We start from the raw sequence: 24,352 nt of genomic DNA, 5'->3' as shown, positions 1-24,352 counted from the left end.
CGGACGCGGTGAGCACAGACCCTGGCGAGGATGCACCGCCTGAGCGCCCGCGCGGCCCAGGTCCCGGGCGGGCACGACCCCCGCTGAGCAGAGGGACCCCCCACTCCCGACTTCGGACAGCGCGGGCCGGCGCCTGGATCGCCCTTACCGACAGCGTTCCTTCCTACCTGGAGAGTGGCATCGGCCCCCAAGGGGGACTTCCTCAGGCAGCCTCTGCCACCTCTGCATGGCTGCCACCCGGCGAGCGGAGAGTCGTCGCCGCTGAGACCTGGTGCCCTTCGGCGGCCTGGCTCATCCGGTGAGTTCCGCGGGGCGGGGTTCCGGGCTGCAGCTGGGGGCACCCCCTGTCGTCGGGGCAGCCCGGATTGGAAATAAAAGGGCCTTGAGCTGTTGCGGATCCTGAAGCAGAGGTGCCTCTTGACTGCCCCTTTCCCTCCCACACACAACTTGTCTTGACCGGCCGGAGTGGAGATTGGGGGCCCTTTGTGGACACTCTGCGGAGCCCTGGGCGGGGCGGATGCCAGAGAGGAAAGGTCACCCCACCCCTACAGCCAACAGACAAAGGTAGCAGCTCTATCATCTGAAAATTCCCCAAGAACTCTTATGTTTTGAAGAGGTTGGAGGGGCACCCGGGATGGGACAGCTCGAGGTTCTCCTAAGTAGTCTCTGAGATCTTAAAGGGACATCAGCTCAGAAGGGATTGTGGAGTCCCGGCCAGGCAGGTGGCTGCCTTTGAGGATTATGCCCTCTGAGGCTAGACCGTAGCAGGGCCCCCTTACAGCCCGCGTTCCTACAAAAAACTCGCAGGGAGAGAGGGTTCCCCAGTGGGGCCGCGGCGTGACGTCACTGCCAGGCCTCTGACGTCACTGGGGTTGCCGTGGAGACGCGACTTGCCTTGACCCAAGGCCGAAGGGGGCGGGGCCGTGGTAATCAGGGGCGGGGCTGGATGCCTTTGGGTAGTGGAGGGGTGTAGGTAGACTCCCCCCACCCCCAACTGCAGTCCTCTGACCTAAATCCCCAGCGCCCCGTGAGGTGGGGGAGGGAGGCAGTGCCAGCTGTCCCTGCTGATGCTCCTTCCCCCAGGGACAGGTGTTCAGCTTTGCCCGTGCAGCCTGGCAGTGCCTGGGGGCTCAGGAATCCCAAACAGAGAAACTTTCTGCTTTCAAAAGGAATGTGACAGAGGAGACCTCCCTGAATCCCACGGTATGCCCAGCCAGCAGGCTGAAGTTCCCAGGGTCCCCAGAGAGATGTGGGCCCCCTGCCTTAAAACAGGCTACTTCTGCTCAGGAAAATGTGGGTGCCCCACCCCCAGCCAGGGAAGGCGCAAAGGAGTTGCTGCTGCTGCCGCTCAGGTCCAGGGGGTCCTCTGCTTTCAACACCAAGATGAGGGACCTTGGCCGAGCCTGCAGTCCTGATTGCCCCGCTCCGCTTTTGGTGTTGAAGATGATTTTGACATGCACAGTTGGTGCTCATTAAATGAATGGAGGGCAAGTCAGGCCCATCAGTGCCAAGGTCTGAATAAAGCGCGTCTCTGCCAGGGGCCAGCTTTGATGGGGGTCGGGCACCAGCCCTCTCTCCTCCACCACACCCCAGCACTGGCCCTGTGCCCTGTGAAAGCCCAGAGAACCCCCAGCCAGCATCCTGCTCCTGTCTCTTGGATTCCTCTGCTAAGTCGCTTCCAGCAAGTGCTGCCAGTGTCGGATGGGGTGAAACTGCTGTGATCACGTTTCTAGGAGAAGGTTGGAGGATGTGTCATTGCTTCAGCTGGGTGGGGTGAGAGCAGAGAGGAGTGTGGAGGGGTCATTAGGAGAAGCCAGGCCCCGGTCTCTCTGCAGCCAGCATTTGTTCTGTTCTCTTACCGGGCTCTCCAGCTAGATTAACAGGTCAATAAATATCAATGGAGCCGCTTTTGGGGGTTTGGCAGGGAGATGATATTTCCAGCTGAAATGGTGTCGTTAAACACACAGACTTCCAAGGACAGAGGAGCAACAGCAGATGGGGGGAAAGTGGGAGAGGCGGGCAGAAGGGCTGTTTGCGCTGCCTCTCGAAGCTTCCCAGTTTAGAAACAAACTCAGGGTGCGCTCCAGAGATCCACAAACACAGGCAGTTGGAGGTCCTCCGTGGAGTATTTACACTTCCACAGCCAAGGCGGGGGGAAAGGCTGTCAGAATTGGGCATTTCCTTCTGTTTCCTTCCCTGGGCTTGGCAGTAGCACCGAGCGCCGAGAAGGAGGGAGTGCCAGCTTACCCAGCATCTCTCTACGTGCCAGGCATTTCATTGGATCTCCGTGACTCCTTGCAGTGGCTCATGTGCTGGGGCCATTTTACAGATGAAGAAACTGAGGCTCAAACAGAGGACGTGACAGGCTACAGGTGCTCAGCCAGGCAGCCGCAGAGGTTTGGCTCTGAACTGCCCTGGCTCCAGAGTCCCCAGGTCTTCCCACCCCCTTCCATGGATGGAGGGGAGCTACCTCCACTTGTTGGACAGGGTCCCTGCAAGTCAGGGGCTGTTGGCTATGGAGGGAGTCTGTCCTCACTGAGTGCCTTGCCACACTGAAACCTGGGTCTCAATCCTGCTTTCCCATCACCTACAGAACAGTGTTGAGCGGAGCAGCAACTTTGGTCCTGGCCTTGTGGTCAGCCTGCTCCCCTCACCCCCTGGACCCCTTCCTCCAGCACTGAGGGAAGGAAGGTATGAAACCCGCCGGCCAGGAAAGGTTGAAGGAGCCGGCCCTGGGCTCCTTGTCGTCTGCCCCTCTGGGTTCACTTGGGGAAGGGCTGTGAGGCTGCCCCCAGCCATCCCGGGGACCCTCTTGGAGGGCACTCAGCTGGTGGGGAGGCAAGGATGTAGAGGGGGCCCTTGACCCAGCCAGAGGGTCGGGAAGGGCCCTCCAGGAGGGGTGCCATGTGACTCTCAGAAAGGACAAATAGGGATTCGCCAGGCAGAGGGGTGGAAAGAGAGTTCTGGGCAGTGGGAGTGGCCATGTAGGAGCCTGTGAGTGCTGGGGTGTGCTGAATGAGCAGCAGGGGTGGCCCCGGGTCGGGGGGGGGGGGGGGGGGGGGGGGGACACTGTGTCCTGGAGGCTTAGGTGGATGGGGGAGATTTAAGCAGGGGAGAGGATCCAGTTAGGGCTCCCTGGATGGGGACGGTGACCTGGACATTCCTTCTGGTCAGAGTGGGGGGGCCTTCTCAGTTCTCTGGGCAGTCCCCTCTCTCAGGGTTAGCTCCCTACCCCCAGTAATCCTCATCACTTGTCTAATTCCATGTAAGCTTGCCCCTCCCCTATGCCTTCTGAGCCTCACAGTTGCTCTGGGCCGGGCTGGGCTGGGCAGCTTAAGCCCCAGTGGTGGGCGGTGTCTCATGATTAAGAGCCAGGCTGTGGAGTGGGTTCACACTTGTTGGCTGTGTGACCTTGGGTGAGTAGCTTTGCCTCTCTGAGCCTTCGTTTCATCATCTGCGAGAAGTCGCTGATAATACCACCCACTGTCCCGGATCCTGGTGAGGATTCAATGAGGGCTTAGCACAGACCGAGGCATACAGTAAGCACTCCATAAACGCACATTCTCGTGGCCACTGTTAGCCTCATCCTTAGAACAGGGCCTTGAATGGCTCTCCCAGTCCCTCTTGGAGCCAAAGATCAAAGACCTCCGGGCAGCTCAGAGAACCCCACCCTTCCAGCTGCCTGCCTGGGTCTCCCACCCACCTACCCAGGGCACCCCACGTGGTGAGCACACGTTGCTTCCGTCCGAGCTCCTGGGAAGCTGGGGCCTGGCCAGGGGGCCCCTCTGCCCCCGCCCCCTCCGCCTTCACCAACCGGAGGAAGCGAGCGGAGGAGCTCACATTCATGCACCGTAATTCAATCAGGCGGCGATTCCTCTGGGCTCGGCGCGGGGGTGAGAGCCAGGAGGCGCGCACAAAAGGGCCGCTTTATTAGCTCCCGCGGGCCGGGAATTGCCGCGCTCCCCCGGCGGCGGCCGGAGCCGCCTTTATTGTGTTAACCCATTTGCGTGTCAAGAGCTATTGTGCGCTTTCTCCGCCGGTGCGGGGCGGGCTGTGGAGGAGGGCGCGCCGGCCGGTCACCTCCGCGGGCGCCGCCCGCCGCCCTGATTGGTTGCTAAGTGATTTGCATCCAAGGTAATCACTTTTATCTCAGAAGGATGTCGACTATAATTATAAGCTACTGACATCTTTTGAAATCTGCCTAATGACTATTTTAGTCTGCAAGGGCTGGGGGTGGGGAGGGGGATTCTGGAGGCTGGGGGGTAGGGAGGCTGGAAGGATGGATTCCTTCCACCTGGACCGTTGATTCGTTAGTTGAGAAATATCTGAGAGCCTACTGCGTGCCTCGAACAAAAGACAGGTCGCAGAGATGTTGCATTGCTGTGGGTGGAGTTAGTACCATTTCAGAGATGGAGAAATGGAGGCCCTGGGGAATGAGCCGCCTGCCCAGAATCACACACCCATTAAGTGGTGGGAACCTGAGTCTCTCCTACCCCCAAATTCATGTGCTGGCCACTCGAGTGGGGTGCAGATGGAGATGATAACGGTAACCATTCCTGGGTGGCGGTCACCTGCCTGGTACCTCCCAGAGTTTATGTCATAGCCTAAGAAATGTGGGTGCTGTTACTACTCCCATACGAAGGAGGAAACAGGCACAGAGAGGTTACATCACTGCCCAGGGTCGCACAGCCAGGAAGTGGCAGAAGTCTGAGGTCTGTTGATGGCCAGAAGTGGGGGTGCAGTGTGGGCAGTGAGAAGAGGGTGAAAGGGCAAGCCTGGGTTCCAGCTCCCCCCTCCCCCATCGCCTTGTGGTTCCACTCAGTGAACACCGGCCTCAGCCTGGGCGAGGGCACCTGCTGGCTACTGTCTGGGTGGAGAGCTCTAAGGGGTCAGATGGCCCACAGCCTCCATGGGGGTAAGATGAGTCTGCAACTAATTCAGATGCCGGACAGAGCCGGAGCAGGGCTGGAGGAGAGACACTGAGGAGGGAAGAACTGCGGCTGGTAGGGGAGGGCCTCCTGACGGAGGGGGCCTGTACTCTGGGCCCTGAGGACTGGGTGGATCTGCCCAACATGGAGTGAATGGGGATGTCGCTGGCAGAGGGAGTTTGAGAACCAAGGGGCATGACCAGGAAGGGCAGGGGGAGCTTATAAGAGCAGAGGTAAAAGGAGGGTGTGCAGGGCCTCGAGAGCTGAGCTAAGGACCCAGTGTGTCCAGAGGAAGAGCAGGCAGAAGCCAGTGCAGGTGTCCGGGAGGAGGGGTGCCATATGATCTGGGGGCCCTTGGGGGCCCTAAGGTTAATCCGACAACCTTTGCAGGGGCTTGGGAGTCGCAGATTGGGATGGAACCTCAGCTCCTGCACTCTCACTGGCTGTGTGTCCTCAGGCAAGTCACTCTACCTCTCTGGGCCCCACTTTCCTCATCTGTTCAAGGGAGTAATAGCAGTTTTCTCACATGCTTTTGGGTGGGATGAGTGTGAGTGCGCGGAGTGCTCGGGTGGGCTCCGCTGAGCCCTTCAGAGCTGGGTGGGCTCAGGCACAGGCCCCAGCCAGTCGTCCTGGCCCCGCAGCAAATCAGCATCCCAGCCACAGCAGCTGTTTGGAGCCCTGGGAGCCCCTGCCATTGTGCAGAGGGCAGAGGGGACAAAGGCCTGGGAGGTCAGGAGGTAAGGCCCAGGCTGGCTGTGAACAGGCTCCTGGGGATGGGGACTTAATGACGCAGAACTTAATGACCCAGAGTCTGTGGAGAGAGGCACCTCCCTCGGAGGAGGAGGGAGGTCCAGCTGCCAGCTGGCTGCTCCAGGATTCACTGCCAAGGCAGGGGCAGCTGCCCGCAGGGTCCAGGCCTGCGCTTGGCACGGGGGGAGGCAGAGGTGGCAGGGCCTCCTGGCCTGCAGGCTCCAGGCCTGAATGTGGGGCTTGGCCCTGCCCCTCAGCATCTGCGTGACCTCAGTCTCCTTATCTGTCAGATGGGCCAGGCGTCCACTTGGAAGGCAGCTGTGAGGCTTGGCAGGAACTGATAGCAAGCGGGCAGTAAACAGGAACTGCTATTTTTGCTCTTTATTTATCCGTTCATTCAGAGAGATTCACTGCTCCGTGCCAGGCTCCCTGCCAGGGGCTGGGGATGCAAAGATGAATAAGCCCGGTTGCCTTGAAAGGTGCTGAAGCCTCCGACACACCATCACAGGACAGTGGGTTAATTGCCACAATACGGGAATTCACAGTGTGCAGGCACTGTACCAGGAGTGGGGGGATGCAGCAATGAACAAGCCAGGTGTGGCCCATGCCCCCTGGGGCCCCCAGTCTCTCAAAGCACGCTAGGAAGTCAGAGGTGGAAACTGTTCCACCTGGGGTAGCCAGGGAGGGCTCCCTGGAGGAGGCGGCACTTTTGATTGCTGGCTTTGGGGACTTCTAAACACCTTTGCCTATTATGGAATCACAGGACACTGTTGGCGTCTGCTGTGTGCCAGACTGAGCTCCCTCCTTTGGCATTTTGTTGCCTCATTTAATGCTCCTATGGTTCTGGGAAGGGTGTTTTTATCCTTGTTGTGTAAATGAAGAAACTGAGGCTCAGCAAGGTGAAGCGACAGCCTGGGGCTACATGGCAGGTCAATAGAGTCTCTTTTGTTATCCATGCAAGCTTTTGCTTGTCCTCTGCCTGTGAGGCCGCTGGGCAGGGTGGGACTGTCACGAGAGGATCCTTGGGTAGGAGCTGAGGGGACCCAGTTCTGGGCCATCTGTTGCCTTTTTGAGCCACATGACCCTGAGCAAGTCACCCCACCCCAGCCCGGCCTCAGGTGCGTCCTCTGTAGAATGTCAAGGATGGCAAGTCCCTGGCAGGCCTGGTTTATCTTACACTGCTGTGCCCTTGACAGACATCACCAATCAATTACCGCCCTCTTCCCCTGCTGAGTTCTTCCCCTGACCTTGGATTCTTTCCAGGGCTCTTGGCAGGCAGCACCAATCAATCAGCAGGGCTTGAGCTGAAGCCCACTTGCCTGCCTGGCCTTGATGAGCTCAGGGGTCCCTCTCGCCCGTCTTTGTGTGGTTCAGAGGACCAGGGTACCAGAGTGAAGGATTTCTGGGGGATCTTCTCTGAGGTTATGGGTTATTCTTCAGCCATGAGAGCTGTTGAGGTGTGGGAGTCCATTACCTTCCTCCATCTCCCAGAGAGACCCGAGTCCCCATCCGTGCAGTGCGGCTGCTCCGGGCGGATTCTGGATGCATTCAGTCTGGATGATAACAGTGTTTACTGAGCTCTTCGTGAGAGCTAGGTCGTCATGGGCACCCTCTCATTCATCATTCTACAGATCACCTGTAGCGTGCCTCTCAGCACCTCTAGGAAGAGGTCTTAACCCATTTTAGAGGTGAGAAAACCAAGGCTCAGAGCTGTTGAGCAGAGTAGAGTCATGCCCTCACTGAGTGGCTGAGCTAGCATTCAAACCCAGGTCTCGAAGTCCACAGCCCAGGGCAGAGAGGGCAGCCTTCTTGGAGGAGGTGTCATTAAAGGCCAAGGCCTTAAAGGCTGGTGGGCTTCTGACAGGCAGGGCTGAGCTGTCTAGGAAAGGGAAGGGGGCCCTTTGAGGTGGAGGGAACAGCATGAGAAGCAGCTCAGAGGCAGGCAGGCAAGAGTGTTTAGATTGAGGGACTAGTATGTGGCTGGACTGTGGAGAGAGGGGGCTGTGGAGGGAGCAGGGGTGGTCTTGGCATTTGGACTTTGCCCTCCAATAGCAGGGAACTATGGCAGCTCTTTGAGCAGAGAAATGATCCAGTCCCTGTCTAAGTGTATTTATTCAACATCTCCATGAACGCAGGCTGAGGTCAGCGGGTGCTGGGGGCTACCTCTGGTCCACTGGAAGCTTTAGCAGAGAACAGTGCCTGGGACATAGTAGGTAGGCATCCAAGAAATGTTTGTTGAATGAATAAATGAATAAAAGCTTGCTGGGCTGAAATGCTCCTGACCTCCACATAGGCCCAGCTGCAAGGACAGAGGCCAGAGTCCCTCCCTCCAGGAAAAGTTGAGCACCAGACCTGGGGGTGGGGGCCGGGGGAGGGAGCCGGGCAGGTTCCTGGGGCAGGGGCTTCCCTCCCAGCACTCCCAGCCCTGCTGTCAGTCCCCAAGACCCCTCCTAGACCTTCCCGCAGGGCAGCCGGCCGTGCCTGGCAGGCAGCCTGGACCCAGTGCTCGCGGGGATAAAAGATGAAGGTTCGCGACCATTTTTTAACTCAATAAAGGGAGAGACAAGCTGCAGGCCGAGATATAATTAGTTCGCAGCAGTGGCGCTTTCTTGATTTAGCTTCTCAGAGAACAAGACAAGGATGTTATACCCAATTAGCAGTAACATCCAGTCGGAGCCTCAATAGGTAAGATAACAAGCTATTTTTATGACTTTTCTTTCCCAGCGTGGAGGGGGCGGGGCGAAGGACTATCAGGGCCTTATTTCTTTTCATCAGGGAACAATTATTAGCGATCTCAGGATTTCCCAAAGCCAAATGATGCATTTGTTAACCCAAACAAGCAAGGTCAAACAAGCAAGCGTCCCAGGGTGGCAGCTAGGGTGGCAGGCTGGCGTTTGAGGCCAGGAGTGGTGAAGGGGAGCAGGCCCCTCGCCCCCATTCTAGAAGCCCTCTGAAAAGGCTTCCAAATGCAGAGAGTCTGTTGGTTTGGCAAGGGACGCCCAGGCCCTTGCGATATTCTCAGTGCCTGCCTTGATTTCCCCACCTGCTTCGAAGAGGCATAAGGAGGCTGGGCCAGTTCCCCTGGGGATGAGGAAGGAGCCAGTTCGGGCCCCTGGCAGCTCTTTGTGGCTCCACTCTAGATCTTTCTGCCGACTGGGCCAGAAGTCCTGGCTCCTCAGCCTTGAACCTGCCGCTGCCCTCTGCCTGCTGGACCCCCATTATGGCTCGCAGTGCCCGACCACCCTCCTGCCTGTCCCAGCCCCGGTTTCTGGCAGGGGCCGAGTGGTGATCAGCCCCACTCTCTCCACCCTCATTGCCCCTGCAGCCAGGGCACCCAGCACTGGCCAAGTCTCTGGTGGGCAGGGAAGCTCTGCCAAGCCCCACCCCAGCTGCCTGGCCACACTCCGACTCCTGGCGAGGGCTGGGGATGCCCGGAGGGGGAGCTGGCATGGCTGTCCTGACACCCCATCGGGCCTCAAGCCCAGAGCAGGTTCCTGGCCTCCGCCCATCCTGCCGAATCTGACCCCACCCTGCCTCGAGTCCCAGCTCCCTGTCAGTGTGGAGCCCCATGCTTGCGGTTCAGACGACTGACAAAATCCAGCCATGCAAAGTGGGAGTTTAATTGCAAACAGTTTTTATGGATCATGGGCCCATCTGTGCCACCATATGCAAAAGGAAAAAAAAATCCCCATTTAAAAAAATATTTTCTCCCTGCCCCACCCCCCAGACTGACTCCAAAGAAACAGTTGCCAAAGTTTTTCTAGCTGGAGCCAAGCACGGAGCTGGACCCATCCTGGGGGCTTCCTGCAGGTGGGCCTGGCAAAGTCGGGGCCAGGTGGGGCAGGGGTGAGAGGGCCCCCTGGGGCCTGACTGCTGAGAGGAGGTATGGCCTCTGCAAACTGCCAGCAGTTCCTGAACCCACTGGATTCTTTTGCAGCTCCGGGCCTTTGCACGTGCCATGCAGCTGTCCGAGTACCTGGCGGCCTTTCCGAGGCAGCTTGCGGATGCTGTTTGCATGGCTCTAGAGCAGGATGTGGCATGGAGTGGGTGCCGCACGGTGTTGATGGAAATGCGGGAATGAGCGGTGTTATGGGGCCCGCAGATGAGGTACTTCCTCTCCCATTTCTAGTCCAGAAGGATGGGGCTGCCCAGGCCTCACAGGCTCCCTTCTTCCCAGTGGTCCAGGCCTCCTGCCATGGTGCCCGGCCCGGCAGATGTGCCTCACCCAAGGAGTGAACCCTCCCCCCGCCCTCAGAAAGGGCTCCCACCCAGGGCCTGAGTGGGCTGGTCGTCGGGGTTCTGAGGAGGACCCCCTCTGCCAGGGATTGATGGCTGGGCCACCTCGTCCCAGTTGGTGACTTCAGACTCGGTTCTCCCTCTCCGTGCCTGTGTTTTCCTCTGTAGAATGAGGATAAGAAGCGACGGGATCCTGCATATGAAGAGCTGCTGTATCTGTCTGCCATCTCTCTTCCCTGGGGAGGACCTTTGCTTGGCTCACTGATGTCTCCCCAGGTTCCTGATCAGGATACCTGATGTTTGCTGAATGAATGAGTGAGTGAGTGAGTGAGTGAATGAGTGAGTGAGGTACTTGGAGGACTCTCCGGGGAGGGACACTTGGCTTGTCAGAAATTCAGGGTTTTTACACCCTTTCTATTGGAGTCTAGAAACCACTCTGCAACTTGTGGGGATCATGAACTCCTTTCTGCTAATGAGGGAAACGGAGGCTGAGAGAGATCAAGGGACTCGCGCAAGGTCATGCGGCTGGAAGGGGGCCAGAGCTGGGCCTGGAACTGATCCATGCGACTCCAGCTGACTAAGTCCCCGCCCCTCACATTATAGGTGAAGGATAGGCCAGAGTGGGGAAGGGATTTGGCCAAGGTCACACGGCAAGGAAATAGCAGCCGGTGTTTGTGGGGCCTTCCCACCCTCGTTGTAAGATGAGGAAACTGAGGCCCTCGAGCCTCAGAGCCAGGCCAGCAGAGTCCCACTGCTCTTCCGTACCTCCCCTCTCCCCTACCTCTCCCCGGGTCCGCGCCCAGGCACACCGTGCCTGTGGGTTTCTCGGTCAACGTTATAAGCAGGTAGCTCGGCGTGTGCCAGCAGCCAGGCGCCAGGCGGAGGTCCCGGTGCCCAAGGCCTGGTCCTCCGTGCAGCCCTCCCGCAACAGGTGGCAGGGGAAAGTGAGACCCCTGGGACCTGAGCAGTACAAGCTGGCCAGACCCCTGGCAGGAGCCCAGGCCTGCCACCAGGCCGCCCAGCCCCGCCTGGCGGTGATCACCAGCTCCCGTTGTAATCATTAAAACTATTAGAAGGAAACGCTCGCTTGAAGCAAATGTCAGGCGCCGAGCTGTGCTTTGTAAACGCTCACAATTAATGCCAATCAGGCCCGGAAGAAAGCCGGCCCGGAATCCTGTCTGTTTCGTCTCATTTGTCAGCTGCTGCTGCTCCGTGTTGCACATTTTCATACAATTGCTATAAACATAAAAGGGGAACTCCACAGTGTTCCCGGGCGCCCGGATGGTGCGCGCCGGCTTAATTACTCGTATTCCGCTGTTCACTTGGCCGCCCCGAGCAGGTGGGAGGGAGAAAGGGGGACTTTGTATGGCAGGGTGAGGGCTCCTGGGGGTCAGCCAGGGAGATGGGTCAGGCTCCAGGCCCAGGTCTCCTGCCCCACCCTCAGCAGGCCCACGGAATGAGGACATCTGTGCAACAAGAAAAAACTGCTAAAATATGTTTGCGAAATCCTCAGGGAGAAAGAGGGGCTCAGAGTCCACCAGACTCGGCTTTGAATCCTGCATCCATCTCCTAGAATGATTCGCTGGCTTTATTGCCCGCCTCCTGCACACCTGCACTGATCCACTTGCCAGCGGGGCCTCAGTTTCCCCGTCTGTGAGTTGGGGTAATAGCCCAGTGGTCAGGGTTTCAAGCTTGCTGGGGCCGGGCTCCCGGCTGAGGGCCTCGAGCAGGCTTTTTCCCATTTGGTTGTTGCACAGACCCTTTGAGGGCAGGCGGCCCTTCTCAGCATCAGGGAGCGTGAGGTCAGAGTCCCACCGCTGGGAGCGAAGGAGCCGGGATTGGGACCCGGGTTGCTGGCTCCAGAGCCGTAACCATTGTGCCATCCTCCTGCGCCCTCCCAGAGTAGCCGTGGAGTTGAAAGGAGGTGATGCAGGTAAAGTCCCAGCACACAGGAGGTGTTTCATGAACAGCAGCTGCTGTCACCCCACTGCGTACAGATGGGCCAGGGGCAGTAGGGGGCTCAGACGTTGGCCTGGGGGTCAGCGCCAATACACGTGAACCTTGCTGGCTGGGGAGTGCAGGGTGGAGTGGTCCACAAGGGGCTGCCATCCCCTCCCCCTGCCCAGGGTGCTGGCCTCCAGGCTCCCAGGGTAGGGCTGATGCTTGGCCAAGGCCTAGGAAACCCCTGCCCGCCACCCCTTCCCCAGTTGCCCCTAATCTGGCTCTGAGTTGCTGGGCGCTGATTGCATCCCAGGCCCCACATTGCCAGCTGAACCCTTCACAGCCCAGAAAGTCGGGCATGTGATCATCATTGTCTCCATTGTACAGGTGAGAAAACCGAGGTCCAAACTGACCTAAGGTTACGTAGCTAGGAGGTGGGGAAGCTGGAGCCAGATTCAAGTTCATCCACTCCAAAGTCTCTTTCATGCCTTCCTAGCCCCCTCCCCATCGGCCTTGCCACCCACTGCGAACCCCACCCCAGGACCCTTGGAGCTCTCGAGCTCCCTGTGTACGGGGTCTTCTGAGGCCAGGCTGGCTCAGCAGGGACACACCGGCCTTTGTGTGGGCTTGGGTAGGCTCGGGCCAGGCGGGGCAGCCAGCGGAATGGGGAGAGGGCGGTGCAGCCCAGCCGGCCAGGGATAAATGCTCGGAGTGGGGAATAGAGGCCCCTTTGTGTGGTGCTCAGTGGGGGAGGAGGTGCTGCCAGCTGCCTCCCTCTGTGACCAGGGAGGCCCACGCCCTCCACAGAGGTCTGCTGCCACCCCCAGGGGACTGGCCAGGGTGCCTGTCATCTTCTCCCCTGCTGCCATTCTCTCCTTCCACCATTATTTGCCTTCCTCTTGTTTTCTGGGGGCCTCTGGCTGCTCTGGAGCCACAGGTGGCCATTCACCTGGTTTGCTGTGGGCCTACTATGTGCTAGCCCTGGGCTGGGCACTCCACTAACCTCCAGGTAAAGGGCAGTGGTCCCATGTTACGGATGAAGACACTGAGGCTCAGAGAGAACCGGTAACTCACTATCCTCACGCAGCTGGTTATGGGACCAGGATTTGGCCGACTTCAAAGCCTTTTCTTTCCACGGAGTCACCCTTTGTGCTCTGCTGGTCTCGGGTCCCAGGACCCAGGGCTGCAACTTGAGGTCCCTGCCTCAGTTGCCTGTGTAGCCTCAGGAAGCTGCTGGCCAGCTGTGTTCCCTGGGTGGGCCCCAGGTGTCCATTCCATCCCTCCGTCCTGGCCAGGCTCTGGGCTAGTGGCTGCAGCTTAAGTGGAGACCACACACAGGACCCTGCTGAGGGCTGCCCTACCCATTAAACCTTCTCTGAGCCTTGATCTCGTTAGCTTAAAAATGGGAATGAAATAGAGTCCACTCCCAGGAGCACTGGGGGATGTCGTGCCAAGACTCTGGTAAAGGTGAGAGGACAAGTTCAGGCAGTGGCCGGGTGGCAGGGCTGTGGAGTAACTCTTAGGAGCATATGCATGTTGCAGGGATTGTCTCGTTGGGTCCCTGCTGCAGCCCCATTTTACAGGGAAGCAGGCTGAGGCTCAGATAACTGGAGTGACTTGTCAAGGGTCCCAAGGAGTCCAGAACACAAGGAAGGTTGTTTGCCGGAAGGCCCAGCCCTTAGTTTCTTCCTGCCCGCCCCCTGGCCCATTGGGCAGCTGTCCATTGCAGACACCGACCAAGGCCCTTCTGGGAGCCCAGCCCGATGAGAGGCCCAGAACCGACCACAGGAAGCCCCCAAAGGCCGCTTGGCTTCCTGGCTTCCCACAGCGTATTCTAGCAACCTGGGACCAGCTGGCACCCACCAGGCTGTTCCCCACTCTGTGCCTCCTCTCACGCCAGGGCGCCACTGGGAGCGCCTTTGCTGTCCCCTTCCCCAACACACACACTCATGTGTGCACACACATGCGTTCTCTCCACTCACCTCTTCCCTAAATGCCCCCTGTCCAGTGGGGGCTTGGAGTCCCTCCGCTGGGTCTCGGACAAGAGCCCCAAGCCTTTTCACCTCTCTCCCAGCTCTTTCCACAGTGTGGCGCATAGTAGGTCTTCAGTGCAGTCTGAAACAGACATGCAGCCCCGGCCCTCAGGGACCTGGTCCCCGCCTAGCGGGAGAAACAGATACGGATCAGTGACAAGGCTGCCTGTCCTGGGATGGGGTGAAGTGCAGGACACCTGAGGGGCAGGAAGCTCCCACCCCAGCTCTCCCTCCTCTCCCGAAGGAGATGAACACCTCCGAGCCCTCCTATGCACCTGAAATCTCAGCCATCTCCTTTGAGTCCTCCCGAGGCAAGGCGGGGTTGTACAGATGGGACAGGAGGCCCAGGGAGGCAGACAGCTTCTGAGGGCGGAGCCTCGGACCATGGGACCCCAAAACCCGGGCCCTTCTCCAGGGTGGAAAACTCAGGTGCCCGCAGGGGCCACCCAGGTGACACAGTGAACAAGGCAGCTGCCACTTGCCTCGTGGGAATGTGGGCTCAGTGGTTCCAGAGCTGCCGTGTTTTTGTTTTTGTTTTTTTTCCCAAGAGAAACCAGACAATGAGAATTTTAGGTGGAATTTTAGTTTTTCTTTTCTTTTTAATATTGGCAACCATGTCACAGTTTTTTTAACTGCAGCACACAGGGCAAAGAAAAGATGTTTGTGGGTGGGATTTGCACTCTCCAGGGCTGTGGTATTGTCTGGGCGGAGGGCATGATGGGGGGCCCAGTATGTCTCAGCTTCCCCATCCCCAGCCAGCAAGAGCCCCCGGAACCCAGCAGCAGCTCCACGCACCCCTTGAGACGCCCCCAGATGCTGCCTTCACTGCCAGAGGCAGGAGGCAGGGCCCGAGCCCCGCGAGGGCACCACCCAAATAGCTATAATCAGCAGCCTCGCCAAGACTTCAAACTCACCCAATTATCCTGCGAGGGGAAAAAAAACACAAAATGAAAACAAATTAACATGTTTGCATAGAAGCTGCTGCAGCAACACACACAGCCGTGCGCACACACATGCTGGCGCATGCCCCGGCGAGGCTCTGAGACGCCGCCGCCGCCGCCACCTCCCCAGGCCTGGCACCCACCTGGTGGGCTGGGCTGGGGTGTGCCAGGCTGTGCCCACCGCCCTGGGCCCAGCGACTAGGTCGTTCCTGAACCTGATGGCACTGTCTCAGTCCACCAGCTTCCAGTTTCTGTTCTTTTTTGCAGTTTAATAAACACATGAATTTCATTGTGTGCCAAAGTTCAGCATCATTGATGTGAACCCCTTTCTTCAGATGGGGAACTGCCCAAGGCTGCACAGCTGGCCAATGGAAGAGCTGGGGTTTGAACCCCAGAGCTGGTAGACCAGCTCTAGAGTCCTCTCTGTAACCACCACGCCTGCTCCGTGGCTCCGTCTTGTCTGTGGGTGGTATGCCAAGACCTCAGCCTGGCCTTCAAGGCCCCTTTCCCACCTTAGGCACTCCAGCCTGTGTCCCTTCTTCTCTCACACACCCCACCCCAACTGCCGCCCCTGCCCTGCATGCTCCCTCATGCCAACATGCCAAGGGGCTGTGGGTGGGGTGGTGATGTCACGGAGCCAAATGGATATAGGTTCCAATCCCTGACCTGCCAGGGTCACTTTCTGTGCCTCAGTTTCCCCTCCTGGAAGGTTGGGATAATAATAGTCCCTACCTTGGGGAGGTTAGGAGGATTCAGTGAGTGAATGATTACAAAGTTCTACCTCTGGCATCTGCCCGTGGGGTGGGGTTCCTCCACCGGAATGCTCTCACCCCCCACCCCACACTGTTCAGTTGACCCTACGGGGCCTGGCTCATCAGACTCACTGGGCCCCGGTTGGGTGCCTTTGGGCTCTGTGCCAGGCGCTGCCCACGCCCCCAGAGCATGCAGTCAGCAGGTCCAGATGCTCCCTCTTCCAGGAAGCTGCTCCCCCTGGGAGCGACCCCTCTTCTCTGGGCTCCCTCGAAGCTCCTCTGACCTGGGGTTGGAGTTTCAGGGCACGTGCCTCGTCATCCCTGGTGCGTCTGATCCTTCTCCAGGTCCCTGCAGGCTGGCACACAGCAGGTGCCCAAGCAAGGTTTGGCGAATGGAGCCGGCCCCTCTCCCCCCTCTCACCTGGGCGTATTCGGGGCTTGTCCCTGGGAGCTGAAGGATAGACTGTGCTGCAGGGAGTTGGGGTTTGAAAGGTCTTGGAGATCCAGGGCTGCAGATGCCTCCCCAGTCCCCTCCTCCTGCTCTGCGTGACCACGGACCAATCCCTTCACCTCTCTAAGCCCCTAGCTGTCACCTCTGGCCTAGAATGGTGAAAGCTAAGGGTGAACGTGGTGGCACAGCGGGCACCCAGTGGGCAGTAGATTTCAAGGAGCTAAGAGGGCAGCAGTGAGAGTGGTCCCTGCCGTTGAGCGAGTGGCTACGCTCAATATACACGTCATCAGGCTTGGTCCTCACCACGGCCAGTGAGGAAGCTGCAGTCTAGCCTCAGGTTATAGGTGGAGAAACTGAGGCCTCAGGGGTCTCAGTGACTTACTTAAGAGAGTCCTGCTGGTAAGTGGCAGAGCCTGGATTTGAACCCAGCAGTCCTGGGTTTGTGCTTCAGCTGTGGTGCTGTTTGGCCGTTCCTGGATGCTGCTGGTCAGGGGCCGAAGTGGGCAGTGCCTCGCAGGTCTGGAGAGTGAGGACGAGTGGGACGCCGTCCTGGGGGTGGTGGGAGAGGGCTAACTTCACTGGCCTCAGGACGCCCCTTTGGCATCAGCCTCCTGGCCTATAGTCATGCCGACCACTCAGGGCATCTACTGTGTGCCTGACCTTGGAGTACGAAGAGACTAGAGATGGGTCTGTGAGGCCCCAGGCTCGGCTGCCTCACTGCTGTGCACCCCTGGGCAAGCCACGCAATCTCTCTGGACCCAGTCGCCTTGCACAGGGCTGTGGAGAGGGTTACAGTAAGATGACATTCAGTACCAGGTGGTTGAGAGCCTGGGAGTCTCACACTCAGAGGTTCAGACCCCCGCCCTGCCCCTTGGGAGTAGGGTAGGAGCCAGTTCCAGTGGCTGTCGTGGAGCTATGAGTGGCAGCGGGCATGGCTCCCTCCTGCTCACCCCTCTGAGGCTCAGAGAGCAGAAGTTAGGGGCTGGTGGGGTGCAAGAAGTAGAGAGAAGTTTCTATTTCCTCCCCCATTACAAAAGTAATATTCATCTTTTGGTATTTGGAAATGACAAGTCTGATGAAGAAAAATTCAGCCATCATCCAGCTGCCCAGAGCTAAGCACTTGGTCTCATGATGGGGACATTCTTCCCAGGTGCTGGGGAGTGTCTGAGTTCACCCTGCATGAATGACCCTCCCGGTCAGGCAGGGCTTATGTGAGTGAGCTGGTGCATGGACATGGCCGAGCCCAGGGCCTGGCCCCAAGGAAGGGCCCACTTCATGCAGAGAGCATCCTGGGCCCCAAGCTGATCGGCACGTTCTGGCCTCGGCCTCTGGGAGCCACCTGCCCGCCCGCCCGCCCAGCAGCCCATTGTCTGGCATGTGGGGGCTCGGAGCAGCCGTTGTTCTGCACACATCTGATCCCGTCTTTTCCACATCAGATCATTTGTAACCGTCACCAGGCAGTCGGGCCCGTCGCTGATTCAATCTCGGCTTTGTGCTGTCACAGCCGTTTTTCTGCACCGGGCTGATTTTGAAAGGAGGCCCATCTTCTGGGCCTGCTTTTCAGAAGCGGCGGGGAGAGCTGGGGGCGTCTTTATGTGTGTGTGTGTCTGTGTGTGTGTGCACGTCCCCCACACATGTGCATATACACACACACACACACACACACACACACTGGCCTCTGCTGCTTGTCACTGAGAGTAGAGTTGGGAATGAGGTAGGTGGACAAGCGCCCCAGGCTGCCACCCCCATCCTCATCCTCTACTACCTGCCGACCCAAAGCACCTACTGTGTGTGCCAGTGTGCCAAGACAGCAGAGTCGGTGCTCCAGTAGAGACAAATGCTAAACCATTTATCAATAAGATAATTTCAGAGTGGTAATGACAATGAGGGAACTACAGTGGTGATGGGACAGTGGCCAGGGCAGAGCGTTGCTGACTTAGACGGGGTGATCAAGGAGGGCCTCTTGGAGGAGGTGATATTTGAGTTGAGGCATAAATAAGGAGACGGAGCTGGCATGGAGAGCTACCCAGTCTGAACTGAGATGTCCTGTAAGTGTAAAATCCACCCCAGATGTCAAAGTCTTAGTATTTATATTAGTAATTTTTGAATATTGATTACATATTGAAATAATACTATTTTGGATGTATTGGATTAAATAAAATATATTATTAAACATAATTTCCCATGGGTACTAGAAAATTTATAATTATATTTCTATTGGAGAGTATTGGTGTAGAGTATTAGGTAGAGACAAAACTGTAAGTGCAAAGGCCCTGGGGTGAGACCAAGGTTGGCCTATTAGAGGACCAGGGTGAGCAAGGGGAGAGGGACAGTGTGGGGAAGGAGTGGGGAAGGGGTTCACACAGGGCCTCAGAGGATGTTGTTAGAAATGCTGTGGAAGCCAGTGGAGGAGTTCTGAGTGGGGAAGGAAGTGAGTTCCACGTGGAAAAGCTCAACCTGGCCGCTGTGGGATGGACAATATGGTGAAGGGGCCCGTGTGGAGGCCAGGAGGTGACAGGGCGTGTGGTCGGAGTAGGGGTCTGTTGTAGAAGAGTCCCTGACAGGACCTGCTGCAGGGTGGCTAGACCGGCTCTGGCTCCCCAGAAAGCTCACTGCTTCCCTCAGCTCCTGGATTTCGAAGCCTCTGGGCCTTCCCGTTCTCTGCCCCTCTCCCCAGCCATCCCCACCTTCCCTGGCCACCACCGCCTCCTCCCTGAGCAGCTTCCCCCGTCATGTCAGTGAATTTACAGTGCGCCCAGCTCCTCGTCTCCAGGGCGTCAGTGGTTGAAATCCCTTTCGAAAAGTTATTTTAAAAAAACAGAAGTGATGCAGGTTCACTGTAGGAAAATCAGAAATACAGAGAAGCACAAAGAAGAAAAACCAAACTCCCCAGAGACAGACACAGTCACAGAGCCAGGCTGTGGCAGAGCTGGGGTTTGAACCCAGGTAGTCTGGCCCCTGCACCCCAGCTCTAAAATCACGGTGCCCTGCGGCCAGATGACACAGAGGGAGCTCATTCACCAGAAAAGAGCTCAGAGACCCTGCACCCCGCAGCCCAGCTCACAGCCAAGCGTGACCCGGAGCCCTGGCCCACGCATGAGTGGGGTTTGGCTCTTGGGGGTTAATATATATATATATATATATTAGCGCTGTTGCTGGGCCTCAGTGTCCTGTCCTGTTTCCCCGCCCCTACCTGGAAGCCTCCACTCATTTCTACGCCAGCCTGACCCCCAGAAGCATCTGTTAGCCTTGGCTTCAGGCTAAAAGTCAAGACCAGCCTTCACCAGCCACTTTTATCCACTCCCCTGCACCCTCCCCACCTCGGCTTCTGTCTCCTGAGCGCTCCCAGCTATTCCTGCCTGGGACCCAGTCTTCTCCTCTTCCTCCTCTCCCCACGGGTCTAATCCTCAAGCCTGCTGGCCCAGGACCCCCTCTTCTTCTGGGCTCTCCTGCCCCCTCCACCAACCGGCCCATGGCCCTGGACAGCCCCTTCCGCCTCGGGCTCGGTTTCCTCCCAGGTGCACCAACCTTGGTAATCATCTCTTTCTGCTGAGCGTGGGTTGGGTTAAATGAGGTGATGTCGTAAAGTGCTGAGCCCATGGGGAACGCTAAAAATAAAAACTAGCTTCGATTATTGCTCTGATTATTAGATTTTCTCCTTCTCCGCTGCGGAGTTAACCCTGAACTGTGGGTGCAGGAACCGGGGAGGGGGGCAGGGAGAGTAGGCCAGAGGATGGCTGGGATCACCCAGCCCCTCCCGGCTCCACACTGGGTCTTACCTTTGCGCTTTGCACGCAATGTTCCCTCCTCCAGACCCGTTGTCCCCGAGTCATCTGGTAAGGCCCACTGTCCTTTTGGTCTTTGCTTATGTGTTGCTCCTCCAGGAAGGTTCTGTCACCTCCTCCAAAAATATGAGGTTGAGGCCTTTCCACTGAGCTCCCTAGCCCCCATTATAGCAGCCCCCATTAGCACTGATGACTTCAGTATTGATTCCTGGCATCACCCCCCGCACCCCTCCCCCACCCCGGTTGCTGTCATTAAAGAGCCAAGGCCGGAACTAGGAGAGGAGAAGCTTCTAATGACTTGTACAATCAGGCCAGCCCCAGACTTCCCACCTTGGGACCTGGCTCTCAGGGAAGCTGAGATTTGGGGGCTTTGCTCCCCCAGCTAGGTCTTCTGGAAGGCTCATTTGCATAAGAATGAGCCCCCCATTCACTCCCTAAGTACTGCCCCTGGTGGGGGCACCTTGGCTGTGGGAGAGGGCCAGCCAGGTCTGTTGCCAGTGGTAACGACTGCCCCTTCGCCCCATCACTGGAGGGGGCAGCTTTCGAGCCTTCATATGAGCCACCCGTCCACCCAGCACCTTCTCTTAGCCTTTCCCTGCCCTGAACCAGCACTGGTCCACAGGAAACAGATCTTCTGCCTTGAGGTTGGGGGTCCCTGCCCTGTCCCCTCTGTCCTGGTGACCCTGCCTGGCCTCGCACAGATGGGGTGCTCTCGATTACTCACCAAGAGGGTTCCTTCCCAGCAACCTGGAGCTGCTTCAAGTTCTGCACACTCACCAGTTTCTTTCAGGTCTCTATACGCTTGCCTGTGCGGTCCTCTGCTTGGGACCCCCTCCCACTGCTGCCTTCACGTGGCTATTTCCTGCCCACGTGTTGATAATCATCATAACCGCTGCTAATAACGCCTACCACTTAGCGCGTTACCGCTATGGCCCTAGCACTTTATTTGTGCTAATGCGTGGCAAGGAATTAACCTCTTTTTCAGACGAGGAAACTGAGGCTCAGAGACATGAAGGGATTTGCCCAAGGCCACAGAGCTAAAGGATAATGCTGGGAGTTAGTTAAGGGACAAAGCTAAGGCATCTGGCTCCGAAGCCTGGGATACAATACTGTCACCCTCCTCAGAGGCAGCCCCCTTTCGTCTCGACACCCCCAGGCTAGGTAAGGTGGCCCCATCATGGCTACCACTTATCACCCTGCCTTGTAATTGCCCCTCCGACGCCCCCCTCCCTTAAGGGTCTGTCACTGCCTCAGCATCTAACACAGGGCTTGGCACACAGTAGGTGCTTAAATTGTCATGTCGCCTCCAGAGTTTCGAGTGCTGCCCAGGGCAGTTAACGGCGAGTAGTTCCCGTGGCGACTGACGTCAGCACGCTCCCGCTCGGCCCCGCCCCTTTCGCCAGGGCGCCTTGCTGGGAGCTGGCCGTGGTGCTGAAGGGCCCCGGGACAGCCACCCACACCCAGAGGGCAGCCCTGTGTCTCCGTCGCACACTTCCTGACCCCCGCCTTGCCCCGACTCCCTGGGCCGGCCTCTCGCCCATCCTGCCTTCAGGAGACGGTTTCCTGAGGACTTACTATACACCAGCACTGGTCGTAGCACCGTGAACCCGCGGAGGGAGAGATCAGGGAGAGCCACACGGGGCTCTCCATTCATCCGATTAGTCATCAAACATTTATCAACCACCTTTATGTCTCTGAGAAGCCCTTGCGGAACCTGGGCTCCGGTTGAAAGCCGAGTAGAATTTCAAGGGGTAGAGATGTGGGAAGGGCATACAAGCAGAAGGGGTGGGCAAAGACCTGCCCTGTGGCGGTGAGAGGCATGTCTTGAGGGATGCCCGCCTCGGGACCCTGCCTCCTGCCATCTAGAGTTCGTAATTGTGGGTTCACTTTTTGGTCTCCCTTGCAGCCCAGAACTAGCAGCATCTGTGTTTCCGGTGCCCTGCTCAGCACCAGGCCCAGACAAGGTGCTAGGAACAGTCTGTGAGGACTGAGTGGAGAGGTGTGGCGTCTCTGTCCTGGGAACAGAGGGAGCCAGGTATGCTCCGTGGAGGACTTGCTTTTTCCAGAGACCTCTGGCCTGTGGGGGTAGGATGGCTGCAGCGCCAATCCTTGGCAGTAGATGAGGCCTCCTGTTGAAGGGGGCAGTGGCCCCCCATCCTCACCTTAAAAAAAGAGAGTGAAAATCCCCTTCTGGTGCTGAGGCCCAAATGCAGTGGGAAATAATCACTTTTCACAGGCCCCTCATCCACAGCCAAGCCCTGCGCCGGTTTAATCAGCAGTGCCAGTGTGACTGGAAGATTCCCGGGCTTGAGAGATCAGGAGAGGGGTTAAAGAAAATTACCCTTGCCTCCTCCATGCTAATGTAATCTCTAACCAGATCTGCCTAGCCGCAGCTCAAATTGCTTTTTAGATTAACATTTAATTATTAACAGGGTCCCCTGGAAGGCCTCAGGCTCAGAACAAGGATGAGGGAGGGAGCGGCTGGAGGGGGAAGTGGTGGGCTTCTATTCTGGCTGCCTTGCAGAGAGAGTGCGGGGGTGGTGGTAGGGGAGAGTGGGGTCAAGAAGAGAGTGAGAAAGGAGACAGCAGGAAAGGAGAAAGGAAACACCAGGACAAGGAGGCAGATGGAGTGAGGGACAGGGATAGAGACAGGAGGGGAAGAAAGAGAGACAGTGGATCCTTCTGTCGTGGGGGAGGGCTGTGCACCCAGATTGCCCGTGGCACTCCTGGGCAAGGGTCCCTCCGTCCTTCTGTCCTGCCAAGGGCAGGCAAATCCTGTCCCTCGCTGTTTAGGGGGTACTGAGCTTTCTGAGGCTTTGTGCTGGCCCAGCTCCAGGTGGTGGGGACCAATACAGAGAAGTGACCCACTCAGGGGGCTGTGACCCACACAGCCAGGATCTGACCCCAGCTCTCCCAGGCTCCTTGTCCAGTGCTCATGCCCCTCCCCAGGCCCTGGGCCTCCCGCCACCACTTCAGATTCTTCCCTGCATTTGGAGACAGGCTCTAGAGCCAGGACAGGGTGGAGGAGAAGGAGGCTGCAAGTACAGCAAGGGGGATGGAGGTGAGAACCGTGGGGGGGGGGGGAACTCCTGCCCCTCCCTAGGGAATAGCAGGTGTCTCCTAATGGTCCACTCAGCGCTTTACATGAACTGCTGGGTTCTTCCAGCTTCCTGTCTCGTTCCCACTCAAGATTGTAAATCCCTCAAGGACGGACTGCACTAGAATGCCTTTTGAGTGTCAGCAGGCCGAGGACCTAGCCCTGTGTCCTGTACACAGCTGGACACAGTGCACTGGATTGTGTTTGAAAACCAAATCAAAACATCCCCTCATGTCCAAGCTGGAAGAGCCACTCCCTGTCAATTCAGTGACGGAAACTGAGGCTCAGAGAGGGGCCGTGACTTCCGCAAGGTCACTCAGCCACTCAGAACCCCGGTGTTTGGCCCCGCCTGGCAGGGGCCACCCTGAGGCCACCAGGACCAGCCCTCCTCTCTGAACTCCTAGTCCTATTGGATGCCAGGAAGGGCCTGGTGTGACCTTCCCCTCCAAACCCCAGCCAGTCTTTGGCCTTGAGTAGAGCCACAGAGCAGGGAGAGAAGGACGGGGCTGGAAGTGGCACAGCCCGTGGCCTTCACAGGGTCACAGCATCGCCTTGCTGTGGAGCCCAGGTACGTCCTCACATTCTGCCATGACGAGGGGCTGACTGCTGACCTACGGGATGCACGAGAGAACGTTCCGCCCACCTGCCGCTTCGGGGAGATCTCAGAGGCTGGAGGGAGAGGCCAGGAAAGTGCGTTTCTAAGGGGCTGGATTTGCAGTGGGAAGTCAGTCTCATCGGATGTTCCCTTTTGGCAGGACATTCTTACCGATTTCTAAACTCCAGCACATGGCATGGGGCTGGCCCCCAAAAAATGCTCAGGGAGTGTTTGCTGCCTGCTTGCCTGAGTGAATGAATGAGTGAGTGAGTGAGTGAATGGGTGGGTAAATGACAGCCACCTCAAAGCCATTCCCCAAAGAGCTAGGGCCTGGGCTTTATTCATCTGAGTATTGTTCTGCCCGACAGAGGCCTCAGCGTTGTCTTCCATGAATGTTTATAGGATGAATAAGTGGCCTCCTGGGAACCCCTCCTCCTCCTCCCCCTCCTCTCCTCTGCCTCTCTGTGATCGCAGCCCCTCCCGATCCCAGCCCCTCCCGGAATAGAATCAAAGTAGACTCCGGCATTGGAGAGAAGCAGAACTTCGCGGCATTGGAGAGAAGCAGACCTTCGCTTCTGCTCCTTCCTGCCCAGCTGACAGGGAGCTGAGGGCTGATGGGCCCTCACCACGATGGAGCCAGGGGTGGGTGCCCTATGATGTGAGGTTAGGGGTACAGGCCCTGGCTGGGGTTGACACCCTGGGGCTCTGCCACCTAAAAGCTCTGTGACCTTGTGCAGATCACTTCCCCTCTCTGTGACCATTTCCTAATCTGTGAAATGGGGCTAAAAGCAGAACCCTCCACAGAGGCTGCTGGGAGGTTGCAGTGGGCATAGGACAGGGTGC

The 24,352-nt window shown here is 57.9% G+C and overlaps 1 protein-coding gene across 2 annotated transcripts in view; it reads left to right on the top strand.

Moving 5' to 3' along the window:
- The first annotated feature begins 248 nt into the window (after positions 1–248).
- FAM222A (family with sequence similarity 222 member A) overlaps positions 249–24,352 on the top strand; it is a 54,545-nt gene continuing 30,441 nt past the window's right edge. Inside the window, exon 1 of one of the 2 annotated variants that reach the window (XM_058531616.1) lies at positions 249–298. Coding sequence is in view for 1 of the 2 variants with exons in the window: in XM_058531615.1 (XP_058387598.1) it covers positions 518–564 (47 nt within the window). In the remaining variant the exon portion in view is untranslated. Of the gene's footprint in view, positions 299–512; positions 565–24,352 lie in introns of those variants that run through there. The other variant, XM_058531615.1, reaches the window with a different exon arrangement.

The sequence above is a fragment of the Diceros bicornis genome, chromosome 35 (assembly GCF_020826845.1).
Source record: "Diceros bicornis minor isolate mBicDic1 chromosome 35, mDicBic1.mat.cur, whole genome shotgun sequence".
Taxonomy (NCBI): Eukaryota; Metazoa; Chordata; class Mammalia; order Perissodactyla; family Rhinocerotidae; genus Diceros; species Diceros bicornis.
The sequence above is the reverse complement of the archived record's forward strand: the minus strand, read 5'-3'. Positions and strand labels throughout refer to the sequence as shown.